Below are 13,255 nucleotides of genomic sequence, written 5' to 3'. Positions count from 1 at the left end.
AAGAGTGTCACAAATGAGTAAAAGGTTTTTGAATTCTGTTTTCCTTCCACAGATTGAAGCATGAGCTTTGATGCTACTGGTACACTTTCTTCTTTTCTTCTCCTTCTCCCTTTCCTCTGCCCCTCCTCCTTCTTCTCCTCTTCTATCTTTTTGTCTTTTTTAAAAAGCAGTGTATTTAATGTAGAAGACTATCCTCTCTGTGTACATACACTCCATGCTATAAAGCAACTGTGGATTCTTACCACACTTTTGCTTATCTGTTCTAGATAATTTGTGCAATGGAAAATTTCACAAACACCTGCAAGACCTGTTTGCCCCACTTGTGGTTAGATATGTGGATTTGATGGAGTCCTCAATTGCACAATCCATTCACAGGGGCTTTGAGCGGGAGTCATGGGAACCAGTCAAGTAAGGAAACCTCTTTTGATACCATCGGAGTTTGGGTGCAAATGGCTGGAGAGTCATACAGAAATGGATTCGTGGTGTCTTATGGTTTTCACTGTTAACATGGACACAGAGCAAATACCAGACTTACTTCCAGCTATGATTCTCATAGGCTCCTTGTCCAAAGAGGGGAGGAAGGAAAAGTTTGAGGAATGTGTTATGAAATGGAATCTCTGTTTTATTGCACAAGACATAAGCAATACGGGATATAAACCTGGCTGTGATATTTGTACTGTGTATCTTACTCCAGTGGCTTTATCCCTGGGAATTAATGTTTCCCAGTATGTTCCATAGGGGCTAGGCAAGGGGTCAGCAAACTTATTAGGTAAAAGGCCAGAGAGTAAATATTTAGGATTTTCAAGTGATATGATCTCTGTCAACTCTCAACTCTACAATGTAGCACAAAAGCAGCAAAAGACAGTAACTCAAGAAATAAGTGGGACTGTGTTCCCATAAAACTTTATTTTCAGAGGCAGGAAACTGGCCTGTGGGCTCGAGTTTGTCATTTCCTAGTCTGGGCTTTTGAGACACTCCTCAAATAAAGGACTCGGTGGCCAGATATGTGCAGGAAACTCCCTGTACCCCATTCATCCAGCCCACACCCTTGCCTCTTGGAGAGCTGCAGAGCACACCAGTGTATTTCAAACCCTGACAATATAGTAATACAGAAACTTGTTTGACTGTGCTTAATCCAGAGTTTCCTAAATGAATTTGATCACACTGCCATTTTTTTAATGGGCTATCTATCCTGTGGGACTAATAACCGGAAATCCTATAGATTGTGATTTTGGCAATTTCCACAAGTCCTTGGCACATAGATCCTGTTTGGAAGGTCTGGCAGATCCCATGCCATTTGCATTTCCCAGCAAGAAGAAAGGCTGACTTTCAAGACTGCCAGAGGGTCAGTCTTGGACTCTCCTTTCTGGAGAAGTGGAGAATTCCTAGATGGAGAGAATTTTCTAGTATGGTTTGAAAAGTACCAATAAACCCAGATAACAGCTTTATTCAGTTAGATGATCTTGTTTTCCTGTAAGAGAACCGGTTTGTTTTCTCTGGTCCTTTCCATCTGTGGGATGCAGCAACCAGCATGGAGCGGAGTGGGATATGCACAGCATACTTTCAGGCACTCTGGAGCAGATATTTAAGACACTTTTCTCAATTTGGAAGCCTTAACTTGTGCCCTGTCTTTAAGTAGTTTTCTGAATTAAGATCCTCCTTCTAATGTTACATTGAATAAGATTCTGATTAATGACTAAATCAGAGCAAAATAGCTTTTTCAGCCCACACCCCCTCTTTCCACATCTGAGCCACAAGAGAGGTTTCTAGACTTACCCTACTGAGAGCAGGTTAATAGCCAGTAGCTCTTCATTTGCAAGTACCAAAAAGAATCTAAATTTTAGCTTGTTATTCTCAGGTTTATAATGGCCTCTTAATATGGCCTTGCTGCTTTTTAACTCATGAGAATAGAACCAGGACCCTTGATGATGAAGCAATAACAAGTGACTGCATTTTTTTTTTTAATGGCTCACTCTAATCAAGACAGTGTACTGTGCAGAACAGTTGTGAAAAAGGAAAAGGTTAAAATGAGTAATATTTGCATTTTGAAAATAGCAATGGTCTTGAAATAGCTTTTACTTTCTTGGATTTAAATGTGGAGGCTACTACCACCAACACACACACAGGAGGAAATTAGGAGCTTCCTTCATCACTCTTTCTTAAAAAGCCCTTAAGTTAGGACCTTGTCCTCCGTTTACCAGCCAGAGGGAAAGGGTCTAAACCTCTATAACTGTCTTCTTATCTGTAAAACTAATTTTAAAAAGTCTTGACTCAATGTCTGATAATTGTCATGAAGCTCTATGATAATGTCACTAATGTCATTTTATAACCTGTTAAATTCTTCAGAAACCAAGCCAATGACTGTTCTTCTTTTGAAGCATTACATATACTTGGTCAGTCAGAAGCAAAAAGAGAAACAAAGTCATTTTCATAATCGGAAGTCTTAGTCTGGAAATATTTTATCTGGATTTTTGTTTTAATGAGTAAAGAAAATGAAGAATGAATTTTTTGATCAGTAATTTAAAGATCTAAAAATTGGCAAAGGATTAATCGTTTGTGACTAGAACCCTGAGAATATTTTATAAGGATGTATTTTTTTTTCTTAAGTAGCTTTTTGCTGTCCCAAACTGTGCTATTGACTCGTGAATATGACTGGTTTGCTTAATTCATGCTAAATAGTACATGCTTTTCAGAGTAGGTAGAGGTACTAGAAGGTGTCAAGTAAAACATAAGTTAAAATCGTTTGAAATTACATACATTTTATTAGCTAATTTGTAAACAGAATGTAGATGCTATGGGACAGATTTGCAGAATGGCCGGCACAAAACAAAGGGTATAAAAAAATTGGGAACACACTTATGTACTAAGGAGAATGACTCTCTCTACTTTTTACCTATAAAGAGGAATGATGAGCTTCTCTCTGAACCTGGATAGCAGGTTGATAAAGAAGCAGAGATTCTTTATTTTTTTTTCCAAGTAAAGAATGATCTTCTTGGAATGTTTTTCATCAAGCTTACTCAGAAATGAGAAGCTGACTTAGATAAATAGATTTGCTTTGCTTTGCCACATGATCCTCTAATACACACTCATACAGCATAGTTTCTCTTAAACAGTTGTTATACTTCAATTGTTCTGTTTTCCACTTTTCAAAAGTCATGATTATAGACACCTGATTATAGGTAAAATGACTGAGAAATGCACTGCAAAGCTTACTTCAAGAAAAACAAGTACAGCTGACCCTTAAACAACATGGGTTTGAATGATGCAGGTCCACTTACATGTGAATTTTTTTCAGTAGCAAATATTACAGTACTACATGGTCATAAGTTGGTTGAATCCATAGATATGGAACTGAGAATAATGTGGAATCACAGATGCAAGGGCTAAATATAATGTATGTGGATTTTCACCTGTGTAGGTTCAGTGCCCCTCCCCCCACCACATTGTTAACAAAATACATTAAATGTTAAAAAAAAAAAAAAAAGAACTCTGACAAAGAAATGCTACCAATATATGGAAGATTCTAAAAACAAATTTTATTCTCTATTCTTCAGATTTTCTTATTTCAAAATATGGCCCATTAAAAGAAAACAGAGATGTAATCATCATTTGGGTTTGATACAACTGAAGTTATTTGCTAGAAAAGGTCAAATGACTAAGTCCTTATTGCTTCTTTCTCTCGAAAGATGGCCTTCCATCTCAGCAAGGAGATAAAAGGGAAACTGTATCTCTGTTTCTGTTAAGCCAGATGAGAGTTGTGATTTGAATTTCTATGCATTGGTGGAAGATGTCATCCCCTAGCTTCTAACCACAGCTGAAGGTAGCCTCTCCCAGACAAGCCCAGACTGGAGCCCATAAGCCTCTCAGGAACATCCATCAGGACAAGTCATGAGTTGTTCGGAACCCTCCAGGCAGCCCTGAATATGAACTTTGGGTCCTCCCTAGCAGATGGACAACATTTCTACCAGCCAAGTCATCCTGGCATTCTCTGTGGAAGAAAACTTAGAAAGCATTTAATCCAAAGCTTTGCAAGTCTAGAAACCCCTCTGCACTATGCTTTCCTTGACAGATCATCTTTCAGTCTCTACTGAAACACTTTCAAGCACAAAGAATCCACACTTCATTGTTACCCATTTCAGGTCAGAATGATTCTGAATTGGAGGACCAAGCACTGCTTCTTGATATGTGCACACTGAAAACTTTGGGTTTCTCATGTCTCAAAATGCACTTTATATCTCTCTGCCTGAGATAGACACATGGAAAGTATTTTTAAATAATCTCTTTTCCAATATTGTCAAAGATGTCACTATATTAATGATAATAAAATGTCAGACCAAAGATACTTTAGCAGCTTGGTATAAAATAGACAAGTACTAGACTAAAAGCCAACTCCTAACTCTGCCAGTAACTTGCTGAGTGACCTTGGACAAGTCATATGATTTTCCTGAACATCAGCATCTTCCTTTGTAAAAAAAGAACTTTGAATACCCAAGACTTTCCAACACTAACATTCGAGAATATGTGATTTTCCATATTTACCCCATATCCACATTCAATCACCTTTGCCTTCCTAACACCTAGAACAGGGCCTGGGACATAACAGGTGTTCAGTAACTATTTACTGATTAGCTGACTTTAATTAAGGAACCCACACAGGCTGAAAATTGTCAGCTACCACAGGAAAACTATTTGGGGAGGAACACAGAAAAGAAAATGCAATCCCCTGATTGTGGATTTTAATGTAGTTGGGTCTGAGCAACATGCACACAAGAAAAATGACTTTCAGTATTTACCAATGTACAAGTAATTTAAGGAAGAGTTATGAGGACAAGAGATAGAAGGGAATGAACCTCCACTGAGGAGTCATAAAGGAAATAGTTTGGAGGGTATCTCAAAAGGGTAAGGTGTTGGGAAAGAAGATGGGCAGACATAAAATTGGGAGGAAAGTCAGGTAGGCAGCAGAAACAATGAATGTTTGGTTTGGACCAGCATGAATTATAAAGGAGACAAACTATAAGATTGGAGCGGTAGCTGGGAGGTTTTAAAATCCCATGAGGTTTAGAACTTTATTCTCTAGGCCACACATTCTAAACAAGGGCTTTACAGCTCCCAAAGATGGTGGAAATTGGTTATTTTGAGAGGGAGAGGGCAAACAAAAAAATCATACTCATAAATATGTATAAAGCATAGATCTACATACAGTACACAAACAGATGTATAGTATATTGGTGGTATTAAACTTTGATGGGGAAAGCAGTTGAGGGGTCTGGTGGTGATAGTGAAAAAAAGCTTGAGGAACCACTTTTCTAAACTCTAGGAAGATAATAGAGTGCTCCACGCCCCAAAGTAGGAATTAGATGTAAGAGTAAACAAAGAGAGAGGTTTTAGTGTTCAGAGCACCAAAAGAAGACAAAAGGTACCACATAATTCATACAACAAATGGCTCATAAAGAGGAAGGCATTCTGTGTCTTAAATGTAACCCCATCCATAAATCTAAAGCAGAAAACTTGGAGAGATGACTCAACCATCCCCTCTCTGTGCAGAGTCACAACTGTATTAGAATTAATTCTAGAAGTAAGGAGTGACTTTGCCCTCTGTGGAAATGCTGAGATATACACACATTTGTAACATTCATCAGGGTGAGAGAGAGCAGATGAGTATTTTTTAATCCAGGGAGGAGTCTTTTGACATGAATGGGAGCAAATGTTTTTCAGCAGTCCCCAAAATGAATGAGTCTAACTTTTAACATGTATCCATTGTTAGGATTGCAATTTACACCTCTTACACTATCCAGAGATATCCAGTTATGATTTTCACCGAGAAGCATGCTGAACCTGCTTTTAGGTAGTTGCTAAAGGGCCCTCTAAAATAATAATTTTTTATATCCATCAGCAGCTCCAGGAGCCTGGTTTGACCTAAGTGCTACTGGAAAATCCCCCCTTCTCACATGTGTTAGTCATATATAATGCTTGGAATTGTCTCTTTATTAACATAAGTTATTAATATCATTAATAATACACAATATTATTTAGCTAAAAACAGAAATATCAAGCATGTTTCTTCAGCCTTTTACAAGTATATCATAATAATATGTCACAGAAGGAGATGTTTCTATGAGTCCAGTGCAGCCCAGCCAAAGTGTCATATTTTACAAATACAATGTGTTTCATTAATATAAGCATTTTTTTAATTTTCATGTGCAAAACGAAACTCATTTCTAATATGCGTGCCCACCATCCGCTAATATGTTTAAATTAAGTTGCTTTTGCATACATTTGTATGTTATTCATTCCTAGCTACTTTTAATTTGCTCAGAATTGACATTTTAACTTTCCAGGCTGCCATCTCTAAAGATCTCCTAATTCCTTGATCAATATTCAGTGTGTGTATCATTTAATGATCACATTTGCTTATATAGGCTTACACATGTCTCAGTGGAAATCGCCAACGGTTTCGTTACATAGCAGTGTTTAAGACTGAGAACCACCAGGGACTGAATTCAAAAGCAAATTCCCCAGTTCAACAGAGAAACATGGAAGTGGAAGTTCCATTTTTTTCCCTTCCACTTAATATTCGCTTTAGCTAATCTTCTTTTGAGCGTTCCCGTGAGAGTGCCCTTTCGTCCTGAGTACAAAAGTATAATTGGCTCTCCCCAAACGTGAAGTGTAAAGGACAGTCCTGTGAGTCACCTGTCTCCCTTAAGGAGAAGAATGCCAGGTTGGAACTTTGCATTCTAGGTTTTTCCATCCGGCAGCCGGGGCTGTATTCCCATCATGAAAGGGCAGCTCGTTTCTAGAGAGAGGCAGGTGTCCAGGCTATCTCCAGCGTCCAAAATTTCAGACTTATGAGTAGGCTTGCCCCTCTAAGCAAGCCGAGAGGCAGCTCCAGCCCTTGCAAGATTGTGTTAGTCAAATACAGCTTGCCCGGGGCAGAGCTGCTTTGGCAAAACTTGCACTTCTTCTGCAAGATCCAAAAAGAAAACCTCAACTTCTTTGCCAAAATGCTGTCAACTCCACTTAAACAGGAAGGCTCCTCTCAGATGCAGAGTTAGGCTGGGCTCCACCGTGCCAGTGACTTTGGCTGGATGGAACACCCTTGAAATGCCACTACAGAAGCACACGATGCCAGCTCGTTGAGCAGTATATGACACAGTCCCTCCAAGGAGATATGGTTGATTCGCTCTGGGGTTTTTGTTTTGTTTTATTTTCTCTCTTTACTCATAAAGCCATCCATCTCTCTTTCATCACATCAGTTGATCAATCTTTGTTCAAAAAACAAAAAGCTGATACAAGGTCACAATTTTTAATTGTTGCTTCATTTTTAACATAAATTTTAACTTTTTGCAGAAAATATGAAGCTTCATTAATCTTTTCAAGCCCAACACATCCGTGTCCCAATCATACAGATCAAGAAACGGAATACTCCCTCTCATTCCCTGCCAGCCCCCATCAGCCTTTCTTCTGATCTCTATCTCACTTTTAAGGGTAATTACTTGGGAAAAAAAGCCACATTTTAAATCCACTTATGGCCAAAGAATTTACTCTGAAAGCTGAATCTGAGATTCTTTTCTTTTCCTTTTTTTGAATGTAAACACTTCTCCATTTTAATTGCATTTAGTTCAGGAAGGGATATTTCCATTTTCTTTACATGTTCTATAAAATCATGCAAAGCTAATCATTCTTCTTGATACACTTTCCTTCATCTTTGCCATCAACTCTGATGCTCATGGTACATCCACCTGTCTTCAGAAGTAGTGGTTGGAAAGAATTCCATTTCTGTCCATTACCATTATGCGTGCATTCAAGTGAGTGAATTTCCTGCTACATCTTGTGTCTACTCTCTGACTAAAGAAATGTGCCTCCATCAAAACCAATTTGCAAATAAGGGTAAGAAAATCAAAGTGCTCCACAATTTCTACCCATCTCAACTACTTCACTGCAGCCCTAGCCACAGCAGTGCCAAGAATTCCATGAACTTTTTAAGTTCTTTGTATGAGACAAGGTCTAGACCTTCATGGTAATGGATTTGGAAACAGCCCATCACAAAGGCATTTAAATAAAATGATCATTGTATATAGGTCTCCATGAGTGTCCATGCTTTTAAGTCACTCTGTAGTTAATTGTTTTCTCCATTAACTTTGGTCATTTCTTTCTATATACTGAGCCGCATCACAGCTCCCCATCTGTAAGCTGCTTTTTGAAATGTGTCGCTTAAGTTTTCGCTACTGTCTTGCTGTAGACTTAGCCAATTTATTTACAACTGTTCTGTGCTTCTGCCACATCTGCATTGTCACTGTGATGGTATTTTTTTCTTTCTGTCTGTTTCTTCCACAGGAGTTTAACCAGTAATCTACCCAATGTGAACCTACCTAATGTGAACCTTCCCAAAGTACCAAATCTACCAGTTAACATCCCTCTAGGCATCCCACAAATGCCTACTTTTTCGGCACCGTCATGGATGGCTGCTATATATGATGCTGAGTGTGTATTCAGTTCCCATTAGATCTCATTTAAATTTAAGTGATCTTGGCATGGATATGCATTGTTTATTTCTATACATCCTATATAACAGAGATGGAGATGGATAATTAGACATATTTTGCTGATCATACAGAGACAATATTGTTTATTTCTGGCATGCAGCGTGTTTGTAAGACGTTTGCTATATATACAGCACTAACAATTTGTCTTCCGCCCACTGAACGTTTGAAGACTATGTTTCACGTCCTGAATTCTTTTGCAAAAGGCTTCTTCCCATGTTTGGGGAAAGGTTTTGTTTGTTTTTTTTAATGCAGGTGACATGACTTTAAGAGTTAATCGTCCAAAAATAGTCAAGGAAACCCCTTTCCTGAGCTGGCCAGTCATTTCTGGCTTGATCCAAATCAAAGAGGAAAGCACACCTACTGAGAAGCTGGTTTGGGTTTGGTTTTTGTTTTGTGGGTTTTTTTTTTTTTTAATAAAAAAATTCCCGGAGACTGTTTAAACCATAAAGCATATTTCTGGTGTCAACAAATGGCAGGATATAGTAACAGTATGTTTGGGACTAAATGAAAATTTCTGAGTGGATCAAGCCTTAGTAATGTAAAAGTGATGTAAGGTTGCATTCCAAGGTCATAATACAATTTGGAGCATTGAGAGGTAGGTAGCAAGATCTCTAAATTTGAGAATGCAAGATTCAAACAACAGATAATTAAATTTGTGGGTAGCTGTGTCATCTGTGGTCTCACTTTCAAGGGCCATTCTCTACCTTCATTCAAAAGCCACCAAGGCATGGGCTTTGTTTTTCTTGAAGTTCAGGTCACTCCTTTAAAGCCAGCAGTTTGGACGGTGGTGATGGAGAAGGCTCTTCTTCCAGCTTAGGAAATGAATCTTCTCTCCTTAGCAAGAAGAAGATCCAGCACCCTGAAATCCTACCTCAGGGAAATTAAACTAGAACCACATGCATGATTTAATAAGTGAAAGAAGGTTTAGAGATTCTATACCCTCCTTTGATCCTTTTCTTAGACCACAGCTAATTATAGGCCAGATAAGCCTTTTTCTTGAAAGAATAAATTGGCACATTTTCAAAGGGAAGTGTTATTATCAAAGGAATAAAAAATGATCTGAAACTGGCAGTGATGTTTTGAATCTTGAAATCACATTCATCAAGATGGCCCTCAACATTTTTATTTCTACACAATCCAGGTAGAGAACAGGACTTCAAAATGATTACTCTACTTGGCTCCTCCAAAGTGGCCTAGTATTTTTAAAAACCCCTCTTTGCTCACAAGTTCACAACAAAATCACCTGGTCAGTGTATCTGATTTTCTTTTAAAGACAAATTAAAACCTCCAAAATGTGTATCTGGGAAAAAAAACTTCTAAAAAATCCCATAAATCATATTCATGCTAAGATGACTATTTGAAAAGTTAGATTAGGTAGTAGCTGTTAAAAATGGAAAGATAAATATCTGAAAGCTTCTCTTACCTCTTTCTGTGCATGCTCTGTGACATTGTTTTTGAAAAGATATGAATCAAGACATTGTAATCAAGCAGATAATGGTCTCCGTTCAATTAATTAAGGCATGAGTGGGAACACATTTTGGTAACTGCTCAACAATCAAAATAATCTTGGTGCTATTGCCTTAACATTAACAGTTTATCTTAAAAATAAAAAGAAAATATTCTTTTCCTCATGTCAAAACTTAATAATAAGCTCTTCAAAGAAAAAAAAAAAACCCTAGAAGAATTTTTTGAAACTCTGAAACCAGATGGGTGTCAAAATGTTGTTGTAATAAATACCAATTATTGCATTCATATGTACTTAATGATTTAAAACATACAACCGTGCAGTTCCAAAACGGGGTTTAGATAGGAGAAAGTTGGGGTTTCTTTTTCCCAAGCATAGGATGGGATGGGGGAAGGCTGAACTTTCACAGAGAAGCAATGCGTTCCCCCACTTTCAAACAGTGCTTACAGCAGTATCTGAAAAGAAGGTGTAGATTCTCAGTCACCCACCAGGAAATGCCTGATTCTATATCTTTTCATAATTTCAGTTTCCTCCTTTGCCACCTTTCATTTTAAGGACGTGTTTCCATGTTACCTGCTCCGTGTCAGATACATCTATGTACTGACCTCAGACTGGTCTGTCCTTGAAAACTACCCTGTTGGTCCAGGCCGTAGGCTGACTCCTGGCATGTTGGGAGTTTGCCCCCCCCCACCTCCCGCAGTAGCTGTGTATGCATTTATGCACTAGCTATATTTCTCTCTCTGAAGCATTAATTCAATGCAGCTGGCATCTGTCACAATAGAAACACCCACTCTCATCTGTTTCTATAGACGATGTCAGAACAAGTGGTAATGCATGGTATGTTGGACATTTTATAAATTGCCGTGTTAGCATTAGTGGTATGCGAGGAAGGGGGTGGGGGATGACTACCCCTCAGAGCTCCAAATGGAATTGTTACAAAAGAGAAAGCCAGCCAGAGAAGGGCAAGAGGGTGAGAGGTGGAGCATTTCCCATACACAGGCTTTCCGTCGATGCCCCAGGTAAAAGTTTCTTAGACATCATTGTACAGAAAGCAATCAAGACCAATTTTTCCATCTGTACAGAGGACTGGGTAAGATGGTGCAATGGTAAAAGAGCTCAGGTTTTGAGCCCTAAAGCTTTGCAAATATCCCTTGTCCACTCACCTCCCCCACCCCACCCCACCTTGTCCTGGGGCTGCCTGTGCCACAGGCTGGTCTGTGAAAATTGGAATAATAACCAAACTGAGCAAGAATCTTGGATTCGAGGTATCCAGGTGTACTCATCTCAATTGGAGTCACCCCAGTTTCTTTCCAGCTCTTCAAGAGAGAAAGTGGGTCCTCGCTCACCACTTTGTTAGCACTGTTCTTTTAAAACTGAAAGTCTTGTGCAGTCTCCAAGAGTTCTCCACTCTGGTGGGGAGCCGGGGCAATGCATGAAACCCTGAATTCTAATAACTGCATGTTGCCATGTAGTTATTATCCGTTGAGACCTACTTCTCCCTCTGGTTTGTGGCCTTCATCTGAATCATCACATGTGTTAATGTGGTTATTGAAAGAAGGCTGATTTTTACCATACACTGTTATAGCTACGGGGCAATACCTTCCTCAGACTTCTCACTGGTCTGGAATAATTGGCCAAACAAAGCCGACTAAGTCTTGTATGGTAAAACTCAAAATCTGCCGATGGAGATGGCCCCCACCTCCACCGCCAAGACACATCGTTTTGTATGTTGAAGCCACTGTTTGCCTTCAGCCTTCTAGACCCCAGCTGTTTTTGTGTCAGCTTTTTTCATAACCCTAGGCCAGTGGGTGACTCTTATTTTCTAATTTTTATCCTGCCAGTAATGGATCAGGCACTTCAGAGGATCTGTTCTGGAAACTTGATGCCCTTCAGACCTTCATTCGGGACTTGCACTGGCCTGAAGAAGAGTTTGGAAAGCACCTGGAACAACGACTGAAGCTGATGGCAAGTGACATGATTGAATCTTGTGTCAAAAGGTGAGCATCAGTGGCTGGACAGGTTCTACACACCTTCCCCACTGTACACTGACTTGGGAAGGCAAAGTAGCCACTCTTACAGCTGGCCATAATTTGGAGTGTTTTGGAGGTGACTGCTGGTCAAAGTGAGCTGGACCAGAGCCACCCAATTCACATGCCCCACATCTGTCCCAAACCCAACAAAGCACAGCTACCAGTTTTTTTCATTTAGCTCCATGAGGAAAGGGTCCTTCCTGTCTCTTTATCCCGGATACCCATAAGTGTCTTGCACAAAATATTTAATTAATAAATATTTGTTAATATATGAGTGTGGTATGGGTGGGTAGCTGGATGTAAAATAGAGAAGCACCTACAGTTCTACAGCATATCCAGTATAGGAACAGATATCTCTTGATTTCCAGCAGTGTCTACAGGCTCTTCACAACATCATTCACTTTGTATGTCCGACCTGAGCATCTACTATGTGCCACTATTCAGTTGTCTTGCCCCAAATCCAGCTAGATAGCAAAAAGGGGCATGAGACATTAATTGTGCATTTTGACTCTCTGCCCATGTCCATTTTGTCAGCATGGCATATAGGATTGAGGTGGGAATGCTGCACTTGATGTTCCTAGGTAGACTTTCCAGAGAAATGAGAGAAAATGGAGGACAGTACGCATCCATTCAACAAAAAGGGGCTCCTCCTGTCTACTGGGTATGGTGCTAAGTTCTTGGCACATTAGGAAGACTGAAAGGTCACATCCCTTCCCTCACAGAGTATCTCCATCTGAGTATCAGAGACAGAAATGAGATGTGTCTGGTTTGACATCATTATCATCACCCTGTCTATTCCCAGACACACAACCAAATTCCTTTTCCAGTTCATAACGGTTCTATTATTTTTCCTTATGAAAAAAAGGGGCACAAAATCCCCACGCAGCCCAGACTTCTCCAGATCACCAGATGTTATGCAGTTTAGTTGATGGATCACTTGTGTGTGATGGGGGTTGGGTTTGGCTGAGAGTGATCTGAATTCATTATTTTATATCTTGGAAGAAGAAAAGAGAAGTAATAGCATCAAAACTGGAAACCAAAAGGGCAAAAGAACAACACAGTCCCAGGTAGGTGAGCATCTCAGCAGGAACTGGGGGAGGAACCATGTGTTGTGGAGAATCTGGCAGGGGTCCAATGGCACTTCTGGGAACTTAAAGTCCTGGTGATTCAGATTTTGTGTTTTGCTCATTTCTTTCCACTCTTAGAACTAAAGGTAG

The 13,255-nt window shown here is 39.4% G+C and overlaps 1 protein-coding gene across 41 annotated transcripts in view; it reads left to right on the top strand.

The window, feature by feature from the left end:
* Positions 1-13,255, top strand: part of CADPS (calcium dependent secretion activator) — a 503,292-nt gene that overhangs the window by 405,064 nt on the left and 84,973 nt on the right. For 26 of the 41 annotated variants that reach the window (XM_021069125.1, XM_021069167.1, XM_021069128.1 and 23 more), the window contains 3 exons: positions 267-408; positions 8,335-8,481; positions 11,850-12,005. In XM_021069125.1, coding sequence (XP_020924784.1) covers positions 267-408; positions 8,335-8,481; positions 11,850-12,005 — 445 coding nt within the window. The remainder of the gene's footprint in view (positions 1-266; positions 409-8,334; positions 8,482-11,849; positions 12,006-13,255) is intronic. The other 15 variants (XM_021069161.1, XM_021069140.1, XM_021069144.1 and 12 more) reach the window with 1 other exon arrangement.

Source organism: Sus scrofa, chromosome 13, assembly GCF_000003025.6.
Source record: "Sus scrofa isolate TJ Tabasco breed Duroc chromosome 13, Sscrofa11.1, whole genome shotgun sequence".
In the NCBI taxonomy this organism is placed as follows: domain Eukaryota; kingdom Metazoa; phylum Chordata; class Mammalia; order Artiodactyla; family Suidae; genus Sus; species Sus scrofa.
Note: the sequence above shows the minus strand (reverse complement) of the source record. Positions and strands in the feature narration are given on the sequence as shown.